This window comes from Urocampus carinirostris, chromosome 1 (assembly GCF_059441175.1).
Source record: "Urocampus carinirostris isolate Australia breed hairy pipefish chromosome 1, RoL_Ucar_1.0, whole genome shotgun sequence".
In the NCBI taxonomy this organism is placed as follows: domain Eukaryota; kingdom Metazoa; phylum Chordata; class Actinopteri; order Syngnathiformes; family Syngnathidae; genus Urocampus; species Urocampus carinirostris.
Window position 1 is genome coordinate 59,241,604 of NC_142349.1, and position 20,553 is coordinate 59,262,156.

Below are 20,553 nucleotides of genomic sequence, written 5' to 3' on the forward strand. Positions count from 1 at the left end.
GAACATACAAACTCCGCTCAGTAAGTCCGGTAGCTGGACTTGAACCCACACAGGAGGTTCCCAAGACCATAGAACTATGCCGCACACGCGCTAACCACTGCGCCGCCGTGCTGCCAACTAATATATATATATATTTTATCCCACTACCATGTCCTTCTTACATAACCATACATATAGTTTACTTCTGCACTCTTACACATATTTATATGCTGCTATGCACTTCTGGTTGGATGCTAACTATATTTTGTCACCTTTTATTTGTGACTTGTTCAACAACAATAAAGTTGAATCTAATCTAATTTATTCTTTTAATCCCCCCGCCCAGGAAAGTACAAGATGATAGAAAACTGAACTGTATACTGTACATATGCATACAATTTTTATGTAAATATTTCATGTGGCCTAACTGAGCTTTGATTTAGTCAAATGTGGTGACAATAGATGCGAATTTCCCCCCCACATCGTCGCCTATTCATATTATGAATTTACATTTGTATAAAAATAAAAAACGGGACGATTTGGTTTATTATAATTTCTGAAACGCAAGGTCCTTTACCGGACCAAGCACCTTTCCGCCTTGAATATGTCACAGAACGAAAGGATGTAACGACATTGCCACAAATTTAGTTTTAACAAGTATATGAGAGCCATATGTGATGCAATGTGTATTGTACGGTGTAATCCTTAAAATTTGATTAAAAAAAAAAAAAGTTTTCCCCAGTGACGGGTATCATTATTTTTACACGCAGCTGCCCACCATTGCCGAGGTCTTGCTCCTCTCTAAAGAGCAGGAGGGCGCTTTACACAGAAAAACAACGACCAGATGATGAAGGTGCTGTATCTAAGACAGATCAGGAGGTCTCTTCCACTACTGTTAACCAAGGATAATGGTACTGTTATATGAGGGGGTGCAAACTCGTATCTAAAATAAATGTGCCTCGAAAGGGACGGCGCAGTTCGGCTGGACTTGCCCAAGACACACCACGGGAAGTGATGCCTGGATGGCACTGGCGGGAAAGGACTCCATCAACCATCATCGAATATGTTTTGGTTCTATAAAAACTCCCAAAAACTGGCGGTTCTCATGAAATCTTTAATGTAGGTGATATCATGCAAAAAAAATGTACAAACTAGAAAAACAAAGCAAAACCATGAAAACCCTTGGAGTAACCAACTTGGATAACATTTCTACTCTGTGTATTTACTCGTATGTTCATAGTGATGAAACAATTTGACAGTGAACTCTGATCATATTGGAAGAACCGCATGTAGTACTGACAATGAAAACGAACAATGGCTGAAACTTAAAAAGAAAATGTTAACTGTCACAGAAAAAAAAGTGTTTAATTCTTTACTTATTAGAAATGTTGAGTCAGGCTAAAACATTATACCTCAAATCCCTACCTTTATAGGAGAGCCTCAAAAAACAACTTTACAGCTCCTCAGATTGTTCAATTAGTAAAAATAACACACCCACGTGAGTGAAATGACCAATAGTGAAGATTTAAAAAAAACGAAAATATATTTTCAAATTCTAACTTGGTACGTTTCAGCCTGAATCAAAAAGATTCTCAGACGATACCTGCGGATAAAATAATATGCATACAAAAAGAGAATTAAAAAAAACAAAATACAACACTGTGGGAAGTAAGAAATGGCTGTTCATCACGAGGCACTCAGATACATATTTTTTTGGGAATAAGACTGTACAATTGTGCATTTTCTTAATGAAACTCACCCTCTTTGTGACTGTTGAAAAAATGTGTGTATTGATGGTCATGTGGAGGCAAAAAAATAAGCCTTACTCCTATTGGAACAGCCAAGAAAAAGAAGTTTAAGGCAAGAATGCTGAACAGAAAAATCTGATGAGGACTTGGAATGACGGCGTTGGTCGTGCTGCTGTAGACCGCCCGTTGGCGATCGCGTGTCAACAAGACTTTAGTTTGTTATTTTTCCCTTCGTTCTTTGCTGTCAGCTTTGTGGTACGCTGGAAGGTGACGGCATTCCGTGATGTTATTTTGGGGCCGGGGGGCCGAATCTGCAACTCTACGCCGGCAGGCTCAGCTTCTTGCCTTTCAATACTGAATGCAGGGGGGAAAAAAATGAGTACTGTATTTTCTGCACTATAAAGGTACACAAGAATAGAAGGCACACACCATAAAATAGTTATTTAATATATTCTTTATATATAAGGTAAACCGGACTATAAGGCATGTGGAACTGAAACTACAATAAAGGGCTAGTGCTGCACATGTACAGGAATTGAAACTGGATCGCACTGCATCTTATCCATTAGACCACTAGAAATTTAGACAACAAATGAAAAAACATTAGCTTTTTTTTCTCATCATCACTACTTTTAGTCACGGTGCAAAATTGTTGACGTTATTATTGGGTAGTTCCGTGAGAATATTATCATACATCAAACCAGCGCATGGTACAGGAAGGTTGGGGACCACTGAAATACAGTATCGTATCGCCTACTCGCACAGTCCTTATGAAGCGCACACGATTCTGAACAGAGTAACGAGAAAGGCATTGTGGGAAGTAATTTGGTCGTCCTGATATAAAAATATGGCCGCACATATTCAAATCATTTTACTTACAATGCTTGGTTTGATGAGAAAAAAATGACACCAAATTTTAATCACCCTCATGTTTCTCATTCGTCTAAAATTTGGTACCATAGCAAAAAAAATGTGATAATAAAATACGACCTAATGCCTTTTACTTTTTTCATCAGCATCACTAGAGCTGTTGTGGACGTTGGTTACCTGTTCCATCCAATGTGCAATTGTTAACAACCATCAATGTCACTCATGGCCTGGTGGTTAAAATTGGGTTTCTCTTATCATTGCTAACCAGTTCAATCCCTATTGCAACAATATAATGTAACGAATGATCAATAAATGCAAAAATATGGTAGCGCATGTCCACTTTTGTCCGAATGTATTGAGCAGCGGATTATAAGGGGCATGTTCAAATTTCCGGCCAATTTGGGTGTGCCTTATAGTTCGGAAAATATGGTAATTCATACAAATACCAATTATCGTAAATTTCAAAATATAAGGGGCACCAGATTATAACCCCCTACATTTAAGGAATGTAGGTTGAGGATAATGATCAGGGAGCTATTTGAGTTTTTGTTTCTCTATACAAGTTGCTACAGAGGCTAATCTTATTTCCTGCACTGGTAGTTTTCGGTTTAAGAAAAAGAGTAGTCATATTCTTTGTTTTGAAGCTATTCAAGTTTTATTGAATTTATAACAGATATTCTTTGTATCTCTTTGCATAATAATTTTTTTTTGCAGCAAATGAATATCGGCTCCAAATAACGGTTATGGGCCTTCTCTTAATGCTAATAATCAGTATCAGCCCCGAAAAACCCATATTGGTCGATCTCTAAAACGAAAACACAGGGAACCTACCTTTGGTGACGTAAAGGTAAAAGAAGTCGCAGTAGAGGATGGTTTGGACCACGCCGGCGACGATGGCGATCATGTCGAAGAATCCTTCGAAGTAGAAGCGCCAGATCCAGTTAAAGAGGTAGAGCGCTCGGTAGAGGCCCAGACAGAACAAGTAGTGGGTGGTGATAGTCTCTGCCTCGCCAGTCTTGCTGATCATGAAGAGCTGCGGCAGGATGGCCACCGACTCCAAGTAGATTGAGAATGTCCACAGGATCTGGAAACACAGGCATGAGAAGCTATGTTGGTGTGGGCTGAGTAGCTTCCTTTAGTCTAGACCAGGGATCGGGAACCTTTTTGACCTAAACAGCCATAAAAGCAAAATATTTAATTTTCTTTTCGAAATGGCCACAACATAGATTTTAAGACAAAATTAATCAAAACAGCCAAACCTGCTCTCTAGAAGCTTATTCTTCAGGACATTTTATTTCATTTTGTGAAATTTGATGATTTGATCAAATCTATGAAATAGTAAATATGCCAGATCCTTTATCCCATTCAATATAAACATACCACTTAAAATTAAGTCTCTCTACCACAGTTACTTAAGAGGGTTGAGGTTCATTTTGTCATGTCCTAGATAATAGTTTTAAAACAAGGTGCATGCAAAGTTTTTTGTGAAAATATCAGAAAATACTGCAAACAAAGATACCAACGTGTTTACCCCTAGTGCAGACGGGGCTGGGCAAAGGAGAACAAGTGCACTGGCCCTGTGTATAAGTACGCTCATTCCTACCACTCACCCAATTAAATTGCTGTAGGTGCTTTGCTAGAGATTCTGGGTAAAATGTCTGTTTTGGATAGAAGTTTGTTCTGTGGCTTTTCATCATAAAGTGTGTCAACAATGAACATAGATTGTTTAATGATCTTATATATAAAGGATTATATAAAAATTAACAGCCACAACGGGGTCTTTTGGTGAGACATATTGACTGTATACTGTAGTTATATTTGTGTCGTATATATACACACCGATGTATACATATACTGTATAGCCAACCCTTCGTGAAGGGTTGAAACAATATATTAAAAAAATTGCACATGTTCTAAGCCATATGAACTCATGAAAAGAGCAATTTATTTTACGCGAGCCATAGGTTCACGACCCTGGTCTAGACACACTCCCATGTTTTTCAAAGATATCTAGAAACACTTCTAAGACTTCTTGAAGAAGGGAGTCACTTACAAGCTAGGCTGAAAACAACATCCAAACTCTTGGACTTAAACCAAAAAGATAAAATAAATTATCATATATTCCAGACGATACGGTGCACCAAAAGACCGCAAATTGGCCATAAATTTGAAAAAAGGGCTTATATACTGCGCCTTATAGTGCGGAAAATCCGGTACAAAAATAAAATAAAAGCCATTTTTTTGTACTTACTAATAATAACCCAATATACATTGATAAATATACAGGAATACTTGTAGCTGCTGAATTACGGTATTTATTTGTATTAAATTCTTATAAAACAAACAAAAATTGAATACTTATGAAGATAAAACCTACTGACAACAAAGTGCAACTGATAAAGTAAAAAACCTGAGAGATAGGAATGCTAAAACACAGGCAAGTTCATTCTATTTTAGTACTTTGAGTAAAAAAGGCTGGTTATGATCAAATTTAGCTTGTAGCTCCTGCACTGAAGGGCCCACACACATGTCTTTTTTTCCAAAAAAAGTACATATTTGAGGCATTTAACTTACAGTGGACAGGAGAGTGAATAATGAAAAAAAAATGGAGTAGGAACTGATAATGCGGATGATGATGATTGTGAGGCAGTCTATAAATAAGTCCCTCTTGAATATAAAAGAAAGAGTTAAAAAAATACCATAAAAGTAAATTAGACTCTCCTCACATCTATCTTAGTGCCAGCTAATTGACTTCAAGAACAAATGTACTGAATGCGACACACACACAGTGTGTGTTTACGGATTAAAAGTTCCCAACTGGAGTAAGTTGGTTAGCTCTGTAGTTTTAGCATGTAAACATTGGCCAAAGTCTGACAAGCTGACAATATCTGTGTACAGTCTTATTTGTTATTGCGACACCTGTGGCAGCCTGGTCACCCTGAAAGGGGGATTACTTCATGTGCGGGGTTTTCTCGAGGTTTCTTCAGTTTCCTCATGTTGAAGTTTTGAGTTTTTCCTTGACCACGTGTAGGTTTTTGATCGGGGGATGGTGTAATAATAGTCTGTAGTCTGCAATAATCTGTGGTCTGTGCAGCCCTTTGTGACTCCTAGTGATAAAGGGCTATCCAAATAAACATGACTTGACAAGGAGCTGACAAAAAGGTGCAGAGGGACACACAAACTTTGGATAGAATAACTCGTTGGTAAATAATCAAAAGTTCATTCTCTCATAGGATTAGCCAAGTGAGGAACTTTGGTTTGTAATTCAAATCCGGTTTAAAAGGTGCTTAATTTCAAGGTTCTTTCATTCTCCTCATGCTGAGTTAATTTTTTCCTCGCCTTCATGAATGTTTTAAATCAGGGGATGGTGTAATAGTAGTTTGTTGTCTGCACAGCTATACAAATAAACATTACTTGACTAATCAAAAACAATACACTGGCCCCTCTACATATGAAATACCCTAGTTATGAGAATTTATAAATATGAGATGTCTTTTGAGCAAAAATCTTGCCTGACATACAAGAGAAAATCCAAGTTCTGAGAATTTTTAGACGCAACCACTAGAAGGCAGAGGACCCGAAACCCTTCACCCCTAGAATCCCGGTTAGCATGTTCGTTTCCCGCCATACAGATCTGAACCCGCGCACGTGTCTTGTTTTTATCCATCGATCCCCCTTCTCACACAGCTCTCCCTGAATCCTCCACCACCACGCATACGCCGCGGATTCCCTTCAAGTCAAGTCACATTTATTTATAAAGCCCTTAATCACAAAAATGTCTCAAAGGACTGCAAAAGATTAGAATTACACCGTTACCTGATCTTAAACCTCCATGGTAAATGCTCATAATAAAATCACATTTTATATTACCAATACCTTTTTACAACATTTTTACGCAAAGTTACTATTTGGATGTGTTTTAGGGATCAGGGGAATGTGTTTTGGATTTAATTGGTTTTCATTCATTTCTTATGGGAAACTTTGTTCGAGATACGGGAAATTCTAGATACAAAGTCGATCCGAGAACAAATTTATCTCGTGTGTAGAGGAACCACTGTACAACATCGACTAGGTCTCGGTCTACTTGGCCCACCACAGATTTCTAAGGTGTCAATTAAGGTATCCTGAGTGGTCAAAATATCAAATTAAAAGCAGAAAATGAAAACAAATAGGATTTTTCATGATAACTTAACACACCTCAAGTGGAGAAAAATCATGATTGATTAGGACAGCCAAACCCCCGACAGGGACCAGCAGGAACTCCACCCGGAAGCTGTCGTGATTTCCATCATAGGTAGCCCGGAACTTGGCGTAGATCAGGTAGACGGTTGCGTACGCACAGCCGATGTAGATCACCTTTTAAGGCAGAAATAGAACTTTTACTCGAGGGCAAGTAGTCACATTATTTGATCAGATTGCAGGAGATTGTTTAACAATGACAATGTCATCCCAAGAGACAAAACACATCAAAATGTTTTCCATTGTTTCTTGTTTATGTCAGAAGTAGTCGATCAAAGCTTCCTGGAATACCCCATTGTTTGCAAACAGGATGAGGTTTTATTTGCAATTTACCTTCATGCACGTGTTGTAGAGCGAAATGAAGGAAGTGAGCAGGTCCAAGTAGCGTGTGGTGAACACAATCGCAAAGAGAATTTGACTCTTTCCAGAGATACCTTTGAAAACAAGTAGGAGACCTTTCACTCATGAGCAGATGAGCTTGAAAGTTCACTGAAAATATTTTAAACTTGACTGTACGGATGTCATTTGTCATAAAAAATGTTTACAAAGTACAGTGTTTTGTTAAATAAACGCTTGAGCTTGTAAGTTGGGTTTGTTCTATGGCTTAAATATATAAAAGAGCAATTAAAAAATTATAAAAAAATAGTTTCCTCTTCGCAGGGTTTGACTATCGAGGGACCTTTTAAGAACGCAATCCGCGCAAAAAACGAGGCATTAATGTACTCAAACAGCAGCATCACCTAATAGAGTTACACTTGTAATGATCAGTTACTGTATTCGGCAAATCCCTGTACAGAGTTGGATATTTCATCATTCACATTGAAACCCGAAAAATGAGCTAGAATTTGGATCAGTGTGTTGTTCACACAAAAAATATACAAAATAAAAAAGATAATAATAAAAAGTTAAGTCACCCACCCCTAATTTTCTCAAACTGACAATTTAAAAAGCCAGTTAGCTCAGAAACAATATGTGTCCTGAACACTGTACTCACAAATACCGAGAGAGGGAAAAACAAAGTTCACTTGTATTAGCAGTTAGCAATTTTCAAGCGATAAAACTGCAAAGATATCTCCGCTGGTTATTTACGACTGAGCTTACCTTCATTAAAAACATAAAATCGTGTTAGATGTTAGCATCCACGCTACTTCCGTAGCGCTTTCCCAAACGCCACGTCAGACCCAAGACCGAAATAATCGAATATCGAACACAAGAACACATGCCGAGTAAAGGCTAAATGTAAGCGTTCCTTTGCTATACCGCGTGCAATATTCACAAATGTAGAGCTTTAAAGTATGCTACTCTGTAAAAATTGTTTTAAAAAAATAAGTTGACCCACATTACCAAATTGTATAACAACAAGTTAACTCAATCGATTCGAAGGTTTGGCATTAATCAACACTAAGTACATAAAAACGTATGTCACCAAAACAATCATGCAACTAAATCCTGCCTTCAATTCTTTTCATTATTATCTAATAATCTAGTCGCGATCGTCGAGAATTAAAGTGAAAGCCCCCTCATGAATGGGGATCGCTCGCTATGTTAGCATCCAACGCTTCTAGCGAATGAAGTAACCGACTATGTTATAACTTTAAATATTCTTTATGTATTTTTTAGTTACTTAGCAGATGGCGCTTATGTGTCCTAAACTGACCTGCACACGACCTGCTTTTCCATATCTTCAGTAGCAGGATGATGATGGCTGCCAAGTGGGAAAGGTCTCCAGTTAGGCGGAACACGTTCATGGCTGCAAACTACAGGGCCCAAACAATCACTTTGATATATTTTATCCTCTAAAAACTATTGTATCTTCTTTTAAGACCTCCAGTGAGATCAAATTGTCTGCTTTCACTTGGTTGGCCAACGAAGCCGCGCGGTTCTCTCCGGTTTGAGAATATGGCGAGTTTGCAGGTCGACGTGGAAGGGGGCGTAAACATAACACATAGACGGATTACCATTGGGTATAAAGTTTGATTGACGGCTACCCAAGCCGCGCCTATGAAATGGCTGGGTGACATGTCACAAGGGTGGGAGCCAAATATGGAATTTAAAACTTAAAATATGTTTGGTGATTTGGATTAACAAAAAAAATCTACAATTTGGAAATATAAGTAATTGTGTGAAACTCTCATTTTCAGGAAAAATAATTTGGATTAGTTTGTGTAATTATTTTTGAATGGACTCCTTACCAGGCTACGTCATCACCGAATCACCACAGGATTCGTGCGCATTATTGACCCCAAACAGCGGGAATATCAGTACGATTTTATAGTATTCATCCATCTATCCATCCATTATCTGCACCGCTTATCCTCAGTAGGGTCACAGGGGTGCTGGAGCCCATCCCAGCTATCTTCGGGCAGTGGGCAACGGACACCCGGAAGTGGTTGCCAGCCAGTCCCAGGGCACACAGAGACAGACAACCATCCACTCGCTCATTCACACCTAGGGACAATTTGGATGGGCCAATTAACCTGACATGCATGTTTTTGGAATGTGGGAGGAAACCGGCGTGCCCGGAGGAAACCCACGCAAGCATGGAGAGAACATGCAAACTCCACACAGGAGGTTCGATCTCATGACCTCAGAACTGTGCCGCACACGTGCTAACCACTGCGCCGCCGTGCCCTCGACACTAACGAGTTAGTGAGAGCTGTCTGTCCGTCCGCTTTAGTTCTTCTAAAGTTCAACTTATTTGTGAACTAAGCTACTGTAAACATGCATAATTTTGAATGCATCCAATCTAAACCATTTAACTTGCTGGCATAAAAAGATATTTTACTTGTTACTTACCCGATTTGGACCGGCGTTGTATACAAGGCGAAAAAGTGCCACACAAAAGCTCCACAAAGTGGATACCACAACATGGGTGTAGCACCGGTTAAATAATTAATTTTGCTGTTGACCTCGATCACTAGAATGAAGTTGTTATTTTTCTGCTTGCATATACTTTGTGATTATTTGAGACATTAATATCAATGAGCTTTTTCTGTCAATCGCTTGTAATAGACTGACATGAATTCTGCCGTTCTGCCTCAACTATGCCCACGGAGCTTGGCTACGTCACATTTATTTACAAAAGCAAAATAGGGTTCTATCTCTACAAATACAAATACTGCCGTGAAAAGTATTTGCCCCCTTCCTGAATTCTGTATTTTTTGCATATTTATCACTCAGATGATCAAAACGATTTTGATATCACAGAGAACCAAGAAAATACAAAATGATATTGTGAAATGTTGGTTAAATTTATTAAGGCACCAAAAACAAAATCAAAACTTATGTGAAAAAGTAATTGCTTCCCTTGTTAGATCACAAAGTAACCGTGACTAGCCACCGTTTTGGGAAAGCTGAATTCAATTTCACAGGCCACACAACCTGTGTTGAATCAAGAAAGTACTTCAATTTGAATCTGATAGACAAAATGAAGCAGGCTATGAAATCTCAAGAACACAATTGAAATGTCACGGTCCCAAAAATTACAGAAGAAACTGGAGAAGAAGTTACTGAAAACAATCCATCTGGTAAAGGTCACAAAGCAATTTTTATGGCTGTGGGCTTTAGTGAACCACTGTCAAGGCCATTATCCGCAACAGAAAACTGGGAACAGTGGCAAACCTTCCCAAAAGTGGTCAAACAACTAGGATTACTCCAAGAGTGTCTCGTTGAGTCAATTGACAATCGGAGTGATCAACGGTATATAATGTCACAGCGAATGTGCAAAATAAATCAGAATGACACTCCTCTCTGACGGCACAAGTGATGTGTTTTAGCGAGCATGTATTGTGCGCCGTTGCTAGACTACTTTACTAGGAAAGAAGAAATTAAATGGCAAAGCAAAGCCGCCAGAGCAGGTGTGCCGGCCTCATTTTTAAGCAGTCCTGGGGTTTTTTCTTCAAATTAACGCGGTCCATCGAGTCAGACTGATGAAAAAACATGGTGACAATTAAAGGATTTTATACGATTGACTACAAAGTACATGTATGCAGTTCAATGCAATAAAGATATTCACTGACTGTGTTTTTATTCAAGGTACATTAGAAGGTTAGGCTGTGTGGAATGCATCAGACGTATTTCTGATAACAGAATTCCCGTGAGTGCTGACGCAGAAGGCCAGACGCAGAAGGGCAGACTTCGGGGTGCCGCTGGTATGCGAAGATTGTGGATCCCAGCCGACACGCCCTCAAGCGGGGAGATGACCAATAAGAGAAAGCTAACGTTAACTACAGGTGACACATAACACATAGCCAATGGGATGTCTTTGCTTTGTTTGTTGAAGTGTATAAATGATCCGGGGCAACTCGGAGGGGGTGGTCGTCTCCGATTGGGTACACTTAGGTCTTCTTGTGAGGAACAATAAACATCCGCCCCCGTGTGGAACAGCCGACTGCCTGGTCATTTTTTCTCTCTCAAAAAACGAGCGCGCATAATTGTTGGATGAATGTAGGTCGTGTATGGTTAATGGAGTCAGATAACTGATTCGAACAATTTGGCAAAACGGTACATTTTTATGGATAAAAAAATCCCAACACAATTTCAAGAATTTTCAAGCACTTCACCTGTAATTAAAAGTCAAACCTTGAAAATACAACACTACAAATCAAGCATTAGTAAGGATTTCAAGCACTGGTATGGACCCTGTTGAGTTCATATCATGTCAGTGATGATGCAAATGCATGCAGGCTAGGAGAAAAGAGGAAGGAACACAGCAGTGTTGAGTAAGGGGAATTTACCCATCGCTTCAATTTGTTTGTTAGCGTTAGATCAGTTTTGTTTGAGTCTACAGACATGGTGCTTTTGTTTTGGCTTTTACTCCTTTCTATCACTTGGTGGCCAGCAAAAGGTAGCTACACATTTGCTTGACATCTCAACAGACTTCTTTCATTTTAAAGCTTGTGTCAAATCCATCAGGAATGTTCCAACCGCCGAGCTGCCTTACACAACCGAGTCGGCTCATTTGGCGAGCACCGGGACAAGACATCATCATACGGTGCAGAGTCCATTCCGAATGTTCGCCCGAAAGGTTTCGCTACAAGTGGTTCACTTTTGAACGCAGGACGCACGGTGCGCTTAACCTGAGTCACGATCATCACAAGTACAATTTACAAGGGGCTGACTTGCAAATTAGATCCCTGAACAGCAACGACAGCGGGATTTATTATTGCGCTGCCAAGACTTTAGGAGAATCAACAGCCGGAGCTCAGCACGTCGGACTGGGAACGACACTCGTTGTCAAAGGTAAGTTGTCACGTCACCAATTGAATAATCCAGCTATTTTTCATTACAGAAATACCATTTTTCTGCGAGGGTTGCCTACCAAAAAAGTCCCATGATAGACAAAACCAGTAGAAACATTTATTTATCAGCTATCAGTTCATGACTGGATAGGTAAGGGATGAAGAAGTAAGGAGAAGAACCGGTGTGGTGAGAGAGCTTGCAGAGAGTGTTGATGAAAATGTTCTGAGATGGTCTGGACATATGGAAAGAATGGATGAAGGCTTTTTGACTAAAGGAATACAGTGGCTTGCGAAACTAGTTGCCCCCCTTGAACTTTGTGACCTTTTGCAACATTACAGACTTCTAACATAAATATATAAAACTGTAATTTCTTGTGAAGCATCAACAATAAGTGGGACACAATCACAATGTGGAACACACTTTATTGGATATTATAAACTCTTTTAAAAAATAAAAAAAACGTAAAAGTGGGTGTGCAAAATAATTCAGCCCCTTTACTTTTCGTGCTGCAAACTCTGTCCAGAAGTTCAGTGAGGTTCTCTGAATGATTCAATGTTGATCTCAATGACTAACGATGATAAATGGAATTGACCTGTGTGTAATCAAGTCTCTGTATAAATGCACCTGCACTGTGATAGTCTCAGCATCATGAAGAACGAGGAACACACCAGGCAGGTTCGAGATACTGTTGTGGAGAAGTTTAAAGCTGGATTTGGATACAAAAAGATTTCCCGAGCTTTAAACATCCCAAGGAGCACTGTGCAAGCAATAATATTGAAATGGAAGGAGTATACGACCACTGCAAATCTACCAAGATCAGGCTGCTCCCTTAAAGTTTCAGCTCATACGAGGAGAAAACTGATCAGAGATGCAGCCAAAAGGCCCATGATCACTCTGGATGACCTGCAGAGATCTACAGCTAAGGTGGGAGAATCTGTCCATAGGACAACAATCAGTCGTATACTGCACAAATCTGGCCTTTATGGAAGAGTGGCGAGAAGAAAGCCGTTTCCTAAAGACATCCATAAAAAGTGTTGTTTAATGTTTGCCACAAGCCACCTGGAAGACACACCAAACATGTGGAAGAAGGTGCTCTGGTCAAATGAGACCAAAATCAAACTTTTTGGCTACTGTGTCAAGACACTCCCAAAAAATTCCAAGGAAATAGATAAACATCTACTTTTGTGTACAAGCAGTTTTGGAGCTGCATGTGGCTTTGGCACTTCCCTGGTGCTTTTCCAAAAAAACAAAGCCACAACAATCCAAGCCCAAGTAGAATGCCCGGCAACCCCAGGCCATTATGCTTTTACAACCCCTAGCAAAAAGTATGGAATCACCAGTCTTGGGCAAGTCCTCACTCAGACATTTTATTCTGTAGAAGAAAATCAGATCACAAACATTATATATTTATTTACTATTTATTTCCCTGCACTTGCTGCATAAAAGTAACATTTACTGACCATTGCAATGTTTTTCTTAATTTATTTTAGAGTTTCTGAATGCCAATATGTTGTACTTTGGAATGACCTTACAGTTGTTTCGTGTTTGTGATCAGAGTTTTTTCTACAGATTAAAATGTCTGAGTGAGGGCTTGCCCAAGACTGGTAATTCAATACTTTTTGCTAGGGGTTGTATTAACATAGGATAAATAAAAATCTAATATCGTTATTGGTCTGGAGGAGCAGGACGTTATCTGTATTGGTAGGAAAAACAGCTATCGTGTATCCCAACTTTTTATCAACTCACATTTTCAAATTCCAGTCATGATCTTTTGATATGAAAAGGCAGATTCAACTAGTTTTAGAGAGAATCTTCCCCACGTTTGGATTTCCCCTTGAATACAGAAGTATTATACAGTAAGAATAAGTTTCCTTGTGCTTGCAGAAAGGACACAACTAATGTTGGGTCACGTTCTCTTATGGTTAACGTTTGTCGTCTTGGGCCTCTACAGTTTGGCAACCGTGACGTTGATTTTTCAAAAGAAGGTACAGTGAATTATGCAATTTGAGCTTTTAATGTTGACAGTTTCTAACTTCAAGCTTGTGTGTATGTATTCCAGTACGGTTTTAATATATACAACTGCCAACGGATACAAAAAAGTGACAAGGTCAGTTTTTTTCCATTGTTTGTAATTTTGGGGATTCGTTTAAAAGCAATATGGAGTAAAGGTCCAAGGAAAAACAGAACAGGAAGTATGGTTGGCGATATATTACTTATGACAAAGGCGGTAGCATTTACACCCAAGTACTGTACAGTTATCGTCATTTACAATGCCCATTAAATCTATTCAAATGATTTGACAGCACGTTGCTTACGCATTATTCCTATAATAGGCTGTTCTAGTATGTTTTTAATTAGTTATTTTTGTTTGTAATACCAATGTTACCATACCATTCTGTCGGGCCACAAGGGTTTAATTCAGGGGTCGGGAACCTTTTTGACTCAAAGAGCCATAAAAGCAAAAAATATTAATTTTATTTTGGGAAAGAGCCACACCATATATTATGAGACAAATTTACTAAATTGCTAAACCCGCGCCCGAGACAAAAGCTTAGTCTTCAGCACATTTATTTTTGATGATTTGATAAAAAATATGAAAAGAGAATAATGCCAGAGCCCCTGTCCCAAAATCAACAAACATACCACTTTAAACTTGTCTCTTTCTTGCAATTACTCAAGATCGGTTAAACTCCTTTTGACCCTTTTTTTCATACATATTGGTTTCAAAACCAGATGCAAGCAGTTATTGTGTAAAAACGTCACAACATTCTGCAAATAGGGAGCCTGATGAGCTCACTTTTGGCGCAGACGGCGTAGGGCGAGAGATGGGAGGGAGTGCTTGCACTTTTTGCATAGCTCCACCCATCCCTCCCACTCACCCAAACAAATGACTAAGTTCTCTTCCGGTGTTTTGGCGTATTTACAGTTCTGTGGATTCATCATAAGGTATCTGAACACTGAACACAGATTATATAGTGAACTTTTATATAAAGGATTCTTTAGCGTTGTACAGCCAAAACGAGTTTTTTTTCCCCCTTTTTTTGTGTGACACCTTGACTGTAAATTGTAGTGAAAAACGTGCCCTATATATACTGCGAAGTAATTTCATGTTATTTAGCTTTGGTTTGGCTTTGCGGGTACCTGAATAGGATAAACAACTCAAGTTTTGAACAAGATGGAGGAATTTTGCATGCAATCAAGTTTGTCTCTAGGCCACAGATACTCATAGAAAGAGCCATATATGGCTCGCGAGCCATAGGTTCCCGACCCCTGGTTTAATTGGTCCCACCAGATTCTCATGAATTTGTATTATTAAAAAATATTTTAAGAATATAGATACAAATTCAATCTGAAATAAATTTAAGATTTCTCATTATATAAATGATCGCAATCGCCATGGTGTGAATTTGTGCAACGTATCAGTCAGAAGGAATCTTTGTCAGTCAGCCCCTCCCCTAATGATGACAATTGGTTGTTGTATTGTTTGCCTCGACTGCACTGTGATTTAACAGCTGGGTTAATGAACATAAAGACGAGCATCTTGTTTTTCCAAGTTGAACATTGAAAAGAAAAAAAAAATTAAAGACAAAGAAAAGTTTTAACGCTAAGTGTTGCACACAGAAACCCTGCTCAGTGCCTCGTTGCACTGTTGGCGTTTTCAACAGAGTGTACGCAGCAAGCAATTACAAAAATGTGCCCAGAGCAGGGAAAGGCATTGATAGACATAAATGCTTACTATATTACAATAACCTCCTGTAAACCATTGAAGAAGAACCGGCACATCCTGTCATTGAAGCAATTACAAAAGCAGCGATACTGATACCAAATCGCAGTGATTTGATCTATTTACTCGGCAATATGATACCTGAAAATTTTAAAGCATCGCAGTCGGAACAATAATAGTTATTTTTAGTCTAATTGGATGACATGCAGATTTTTTTGCCTTAAACCCCTGTCTTGTTTATTATGTTTTGTTTGTGTGACTTGTTTGCTGTGTCATAGCCTTTCATAACTGTATTTATGATTCAATAGTTTACAAGGGCAAGCATTCATCGTATATCTCGCTTCCTGATTTTGCTTTAATAATGCACCAAATCGCTTCGCTTGAATTTAAAAGGTGCAACATTTTCTTAGAGTGGAGCATTGAAATTAATTCAGGCATCAGTTTCTTCTTTTTTTTGTCTTTAAAGTTGGGGTGCGGTGTTTGAGGTGCTATTAAAAAGTTGAAACTAGATAATCTTCTTGTTTAATCATGGGTTGACAATGCCCAACTGAGTTGAAAGAGTCTTTATGCTTTATTCTACCGTTTCTATCTGCTTTTATCTTACTTTTAACAAATCTGTTTGGGCTGGAACACATTACGTAGGCCGAATGGGTTGGGAGTACGGTAGGGAGTGCTGGACAGTGATGTCATGTTAATCCCTGCATTTTTTGGGTTTATATTTGTTAGTGTAGCATGAAAAAAATTAAAGTAAAAAAAGATTTGTTTCAAGTAGAGTCCAAACGCCAACCCAAACCCCAAGAAAGATGAATAAAGAAGTTTGTTTGAGCATGTCAAAAAAATGCATGTAGTTGCATGTGCAACATAAGGAGCTTGACAGAGGCTGCAATGACAACAGAAGCCAGAAGATGGCAGCAACAAGTAAAACAGTTTAAAATTCTGTACCTTTTAAGCATGATTGACAACCATGTTTATCTTTTTGGTCATTGTGGCTGAGGAAGTAATACAGGTTATCAATTTAATTATGATTTTACTATATTTTTAACAGGTTTTAAGTTTTACTGTCATTTTGTTTTTCTAGAAAAATAATAAAATACTTAAAATCAGCAAAATTATCTGCTAGGTTTTTTTTTTTTTATTTAGGTTGTACCTTAGGTTTTATTTTTGTAAAATATAAAATAAACATTCCAAAAACATGCATGTCAGGTTAATTTCCAAATTGTCCCTAGGTGTGAATGAGCGAGCGAATTGTCTGTCCTTGTGTGCGACTGGCTGGCAACCAGTTCAGGGTGTCCCATGCCCACTGCCTGAAGATTGCTGGGATGGGCTCCAGCACAGCCGCGACCCTACTGAGGATAAGCGGTGCAGATAATGGATGGACGGAGCAGAATATAAGTATAAAAAAAGGAGAAATCTGCTGCCACTTATTAATATGGATGAATATTACAGTTCCTCACTACGGCATGCTTAAAAACAAAACAAAAAAACAAATAAATTGGGCTCTTTCCTGCACCACACTAGAAATGTCTCAAGGCACACCCCGGCACAATGGTTGAAAACACTGACATCTATGTCCCTTAATTATCTATAATTCAATACACATTACTCAATAGGTTGGTAGCAGGCTCCTTTGAATCCTTAGATTCAGAACCCTTCAACCATCCATCTTGACATTTTAAAAGGGTTGGGAGTGGGGGGCTAATTCAAGAAATAATTTACATACGTTTCTATTGACAGAGTAATTAAGCATTTACGAATAACTGTTTGTAAGAAAAGTGCGAAAAACTTGGAGAATAAGGTAAAAAAAAAAAACTAAATAATCAAAATTGCAAAGCACCAAACCTTTAAGGTAAACAAGCACCGATCCAGCCCTAGACATAACATGGACACTGTAATCTGCATTGATTTGCTTTGGTTGACAGAAAAACACCAACAAATCAAGAATATTCCATGACGTGCTGCAAGAGATGCGTCACAGGAGGGAGGTGAAGCAAAGTAAACAGAAATCAAAAAGAAATTCTGCACCAGTTAAGGTATGTGCTCTTTAGTCAATTATGTGAGTTATAATCACACAGTTTATTTTTTCTATCTATTTTAAAAATCTCTTTGGCAGGTAACAGCTGCTGATTTAAACAACAAACCTGATGATGACATCTATCAAAATGTGTAAGAAGGTTTCAAATGGAACAGGAAAGAATGAGGCTTTTATGTATGGAGGAGCAATCTTGCCACATGTAGAAATGCATGTATGAATTAATACCAACAAATATATGGCATATAAATGAATAAACACATAAATTAAACATGTAATATCTAAAAACAGTGCCGCAAAAAATTATTTGCCCCTTCCTGATTTCTGCGATTTTTTTCATATTTATCACTCACAAAAGGTTTCAGATCATCATCCAATTTTATTATCACACAAAGATAACCCAAATAAATACAAAATGCGGTTTTAAATTGTTGTTTCCATTTATGAAGGACTGGAAAAAATCTAGGCCTATGTGGCCCTATGTGAAAAAGTAATTGTCCTTGATACCAAAAGCTACAGTATTTGGGCAACCTTTGGCAACAACAAGACATTATATATTTACGATAATTGGTAAGGAGTTTTTCAAAATACTGGGGATATTTTTGACCCACTCTTCTTTGCGAAATTGCTTATATTAGCCATATTGGAGGGTTTGCTAGCATTACCTGCCCGCTCAAGGTCAGAGAACAGCATCTCAATTAGATTTAAATCCAGACTTTGACTTGGCCACTCCAGAAACTTCATTTTGTTGTTTTTTGAGCCATTCAGCAGCCGACTTGCTGGTTTGTTTTTGGATCGTTGTTCTGCATGATCCAAGAGCGCTTACGTTTGATGGCACAAAATGATGGCCGGATGTTCTTCTTCGGGATCTTATGGTAAACACCAGAATTATTTTTATCCGTCAACCACAGCAAGTTGTCTTGGTCCTGAGGCAGCAAAGCATCCAAAGACCATTACGCTGCGGCACCATGCTTTACAGTAAGGATCTTGTTCTTTTTGTCAAATGCTAGACCATTTTTACGCTAGATGTTATCGGGCTGCACCCCTTCCAAATAGTACATTTTTGGACAACTCAGTCTACAGAATGTTTCTCCAAAGGTCTTGAGGATAATCAAGATTCTTTTTGGCAAATGTGAGAAGACTCTTTGTTATTTTGTGACAGCAGTGATTTTTTTATGCCTGGGAGCCCTCCCATGTATGCCATTTTGGCCAGTTTCTTTCTGTCGGATAACCAGTTGTCATCCTACTTCAGAAGTAGTCTAGCACTGGCGCACAATATATGCTCTTTGCCATATCATACGTTAACAAGAATCACATGTTTGACACTTTTGTTTGACACAGTGGAGTCATAAACACATACCTTAACTGAGGCCAGCAAGGCCTGCAGTTCCTTGGATTTTTTTCAAGGTTCTCTTGTAACCTCCTAGATGAGCCGTTGCCGCACTCTTCGAGTAATTTTAGTTGGTTAACCACTCTTTGGAAGGTTTGCCACAGTTTTTTCTTGTGAATAATGGCCCCGACAGTGGTCCGGTGAGCCCTACAGCCTTAGAAATGGCTATGCGACTTTTTCCAGAGTTACAGATTTCAATAACTTTTCGATTTTCTTCTGGAGTTTCTTTGGATCGTGGCATGTCAATTGTGTTCTTGAGATTTTGTAGCCTACTTCACTTTGTCCATCAGATTCAATCTAAGTAATTCCTTGATTTAACACAGGTGACAATCAATTTTTCGAATTCAGCTTTCCCATAACTATGGTTAGTCACCGTTACTTTGTTATTCTCTGCCACCATCTCTTGGCTTGTGTCATCATTGCAGTCACCTCACTCATGATGCGGACGCAAGGACATGTAGTTCTTAGACACACTCAAATCAACTCTTGTCATCTGTTGGCATTTGGACTCTACTTGAAGCAAGCCTTCTCTCACTTTCACCACTTTCATGCAATACCAACAGATAGAAAAAAAACAAAAAAACCTGAGGGGACGAGCATGACGTCACTTTCCAACATTTTCCACCAGCCCCCATTCTTTGAACTGCCCCGAACAGCTTTGCTAAAAGTAATATGAAAACAGATGGGTGCCATTCGGGCAATGTTCATACATACTTAGTAGAGAAAATATTTAACTTTCCACTTTTTAAGGACGCCTCACACGGCGCACTCCACCTTTAATGAATGAATGAATTGATTTAATGCCATATATTTATGTATTACATGCTTTATTAGGTGTTCATTTGTTTAGATGACATATAGTTCAATAAATTTAGTTATACATGTATCGCGCCCCGGCCGAGTCATTCCTAAGACTTAAAAAGTGGTCGGCGGCGCCCTCTGTTGGCTGCGGCTGCATCGGCTCGCTACAACGGGTCAGGTGCAATCGACATTTCGTTCTGTGTACATTGTTACACAGAATGACAATACAAGGAACTTATTATTATTATTATTATTATTACATATGGGAAGATAGTTTGTTTATATTTCAAGGCCTGGAAGACGTCACAACACTTGGGTACTTGTACGAAAGTATCACTTACTATTAGTGTATTTACACTTACACTGGGCCCAATAACCCGAGCTCACCACAATTTGTTTAAATATTACATACAATTTATGAAGCTGAAGATTGGATATGAAATCTCGTGATAACTGTTTATTTTATAACCTTTCACTTGTGTACCATATTGTACAAATATCACCATGAATGAGTGTTAATGAAGGGAGACAC

General features: G+C 38.7%; 2 protein-coding genes across 2 annotated transcripts; one reads left to right on the forward strand and one right to left on the reverse strand.

Moving 5' to 3' along the window:
* Positions 1 to 1,073: 1,073 nt before the first annotated feature.
* LOC148376423 (ER lumen protein-retaining receptor 2) lies at positions 1,074 to 8,771 on the reverse strand. Its single transcript, XM_088347020.1, has 5 exons — positions 8,494 to 8,771; positions 7,170 to 7,270; positions 6,795 to 6,953; positions 3,429 to 3,681; positions 1,074 to 2,081 (listed from the first exon to the last, which is right to left on the reverse strand). The coding sequence occupies exons 1-5, from the start codon at positions 8,582 to 8,584 to the stop codon at positions 2,047 to 2,049; spliced, it is 639 nt and encodes a 212-aa protein (XP_088203146.1). The 5' UTR covers positions 8,585 to 8,771; the 3' UTR covers positions 1,074 to 2,046.
* Positions 8,772 to 11,618: 2,847 nt separating this feature from the next.
* Positions 11,619 to 20,548, forward strand: LOC148376424 (immunoglobulin superfamily member 6). Its single transcript, XM_088347045.1, has 6 exons — positions 11,619 to 11,682; positions 11,751 to 12,077; positions 13,962 to 14,062; positions 14,137 to 14,184; positions 17,721 to 17,831; positions 17,912 to 20,548. Exons 1-6 carry the CDS (start codon positions 11,628 to 11,630, stop codon positions 17,966 to 17,968), a joined length of 699 nt encoding a protein of 232 aa, XP_088203171.1. The 5' UTR covers positions 11,619 to 11,627; the 3' UTR covers positions 17,969 to 20,548.
* The last annotated feature ends 5 nt before the right edge of the window (positions 20,549 to 20,553 follow it).

Bases quoted from the DNA above. Each gene is read 5' to 3' on its own strand.
- LOC148376423 (XM_088347020.1), bottom strand. From the start codon at position 8,584: ATGAACGTGTTCCGCCTAACTGGAGACCTTTCCCACTTGGCAGCCATC. The intron at 7,271-8,493 runs GTCAGTTTAGGA...TTGTTTTCAAAG, and splicing joins GAAAAGCAGGTCGTGTGCAG to GTATCTCTGGAAAGAGTCAA. The intron at 3,682-6,794 runs GTGTGTTAAGTT...CTGTGTTTCCAG, and splicing joins ATGATTTTTCTCCACTTGAG to ATCCTGTGGACATTCTCAAT.
- LOC148376424 (XM_088347045.1), top strand. From the start codon at position 11,628: ATGGTGCTTTTGTTTTGGCTTTTACTCCTTTCTATCACTTGGTGGCCA. The intron at 11,683-11,750 runs GTAGCTACACAT...CAAATCCATCAG, and splicing joins CACTTGGTGGCCAGCAAAAG to GAATGTTCCAACCGCCGAGC. The intron at 12,078-13,961 runs GTAAGTTGTCAC...TTGTGCTTGCAG, and splicing joins AACGACACTCGTTGTCAAAG to AAAGGACACAACTAATGTTG.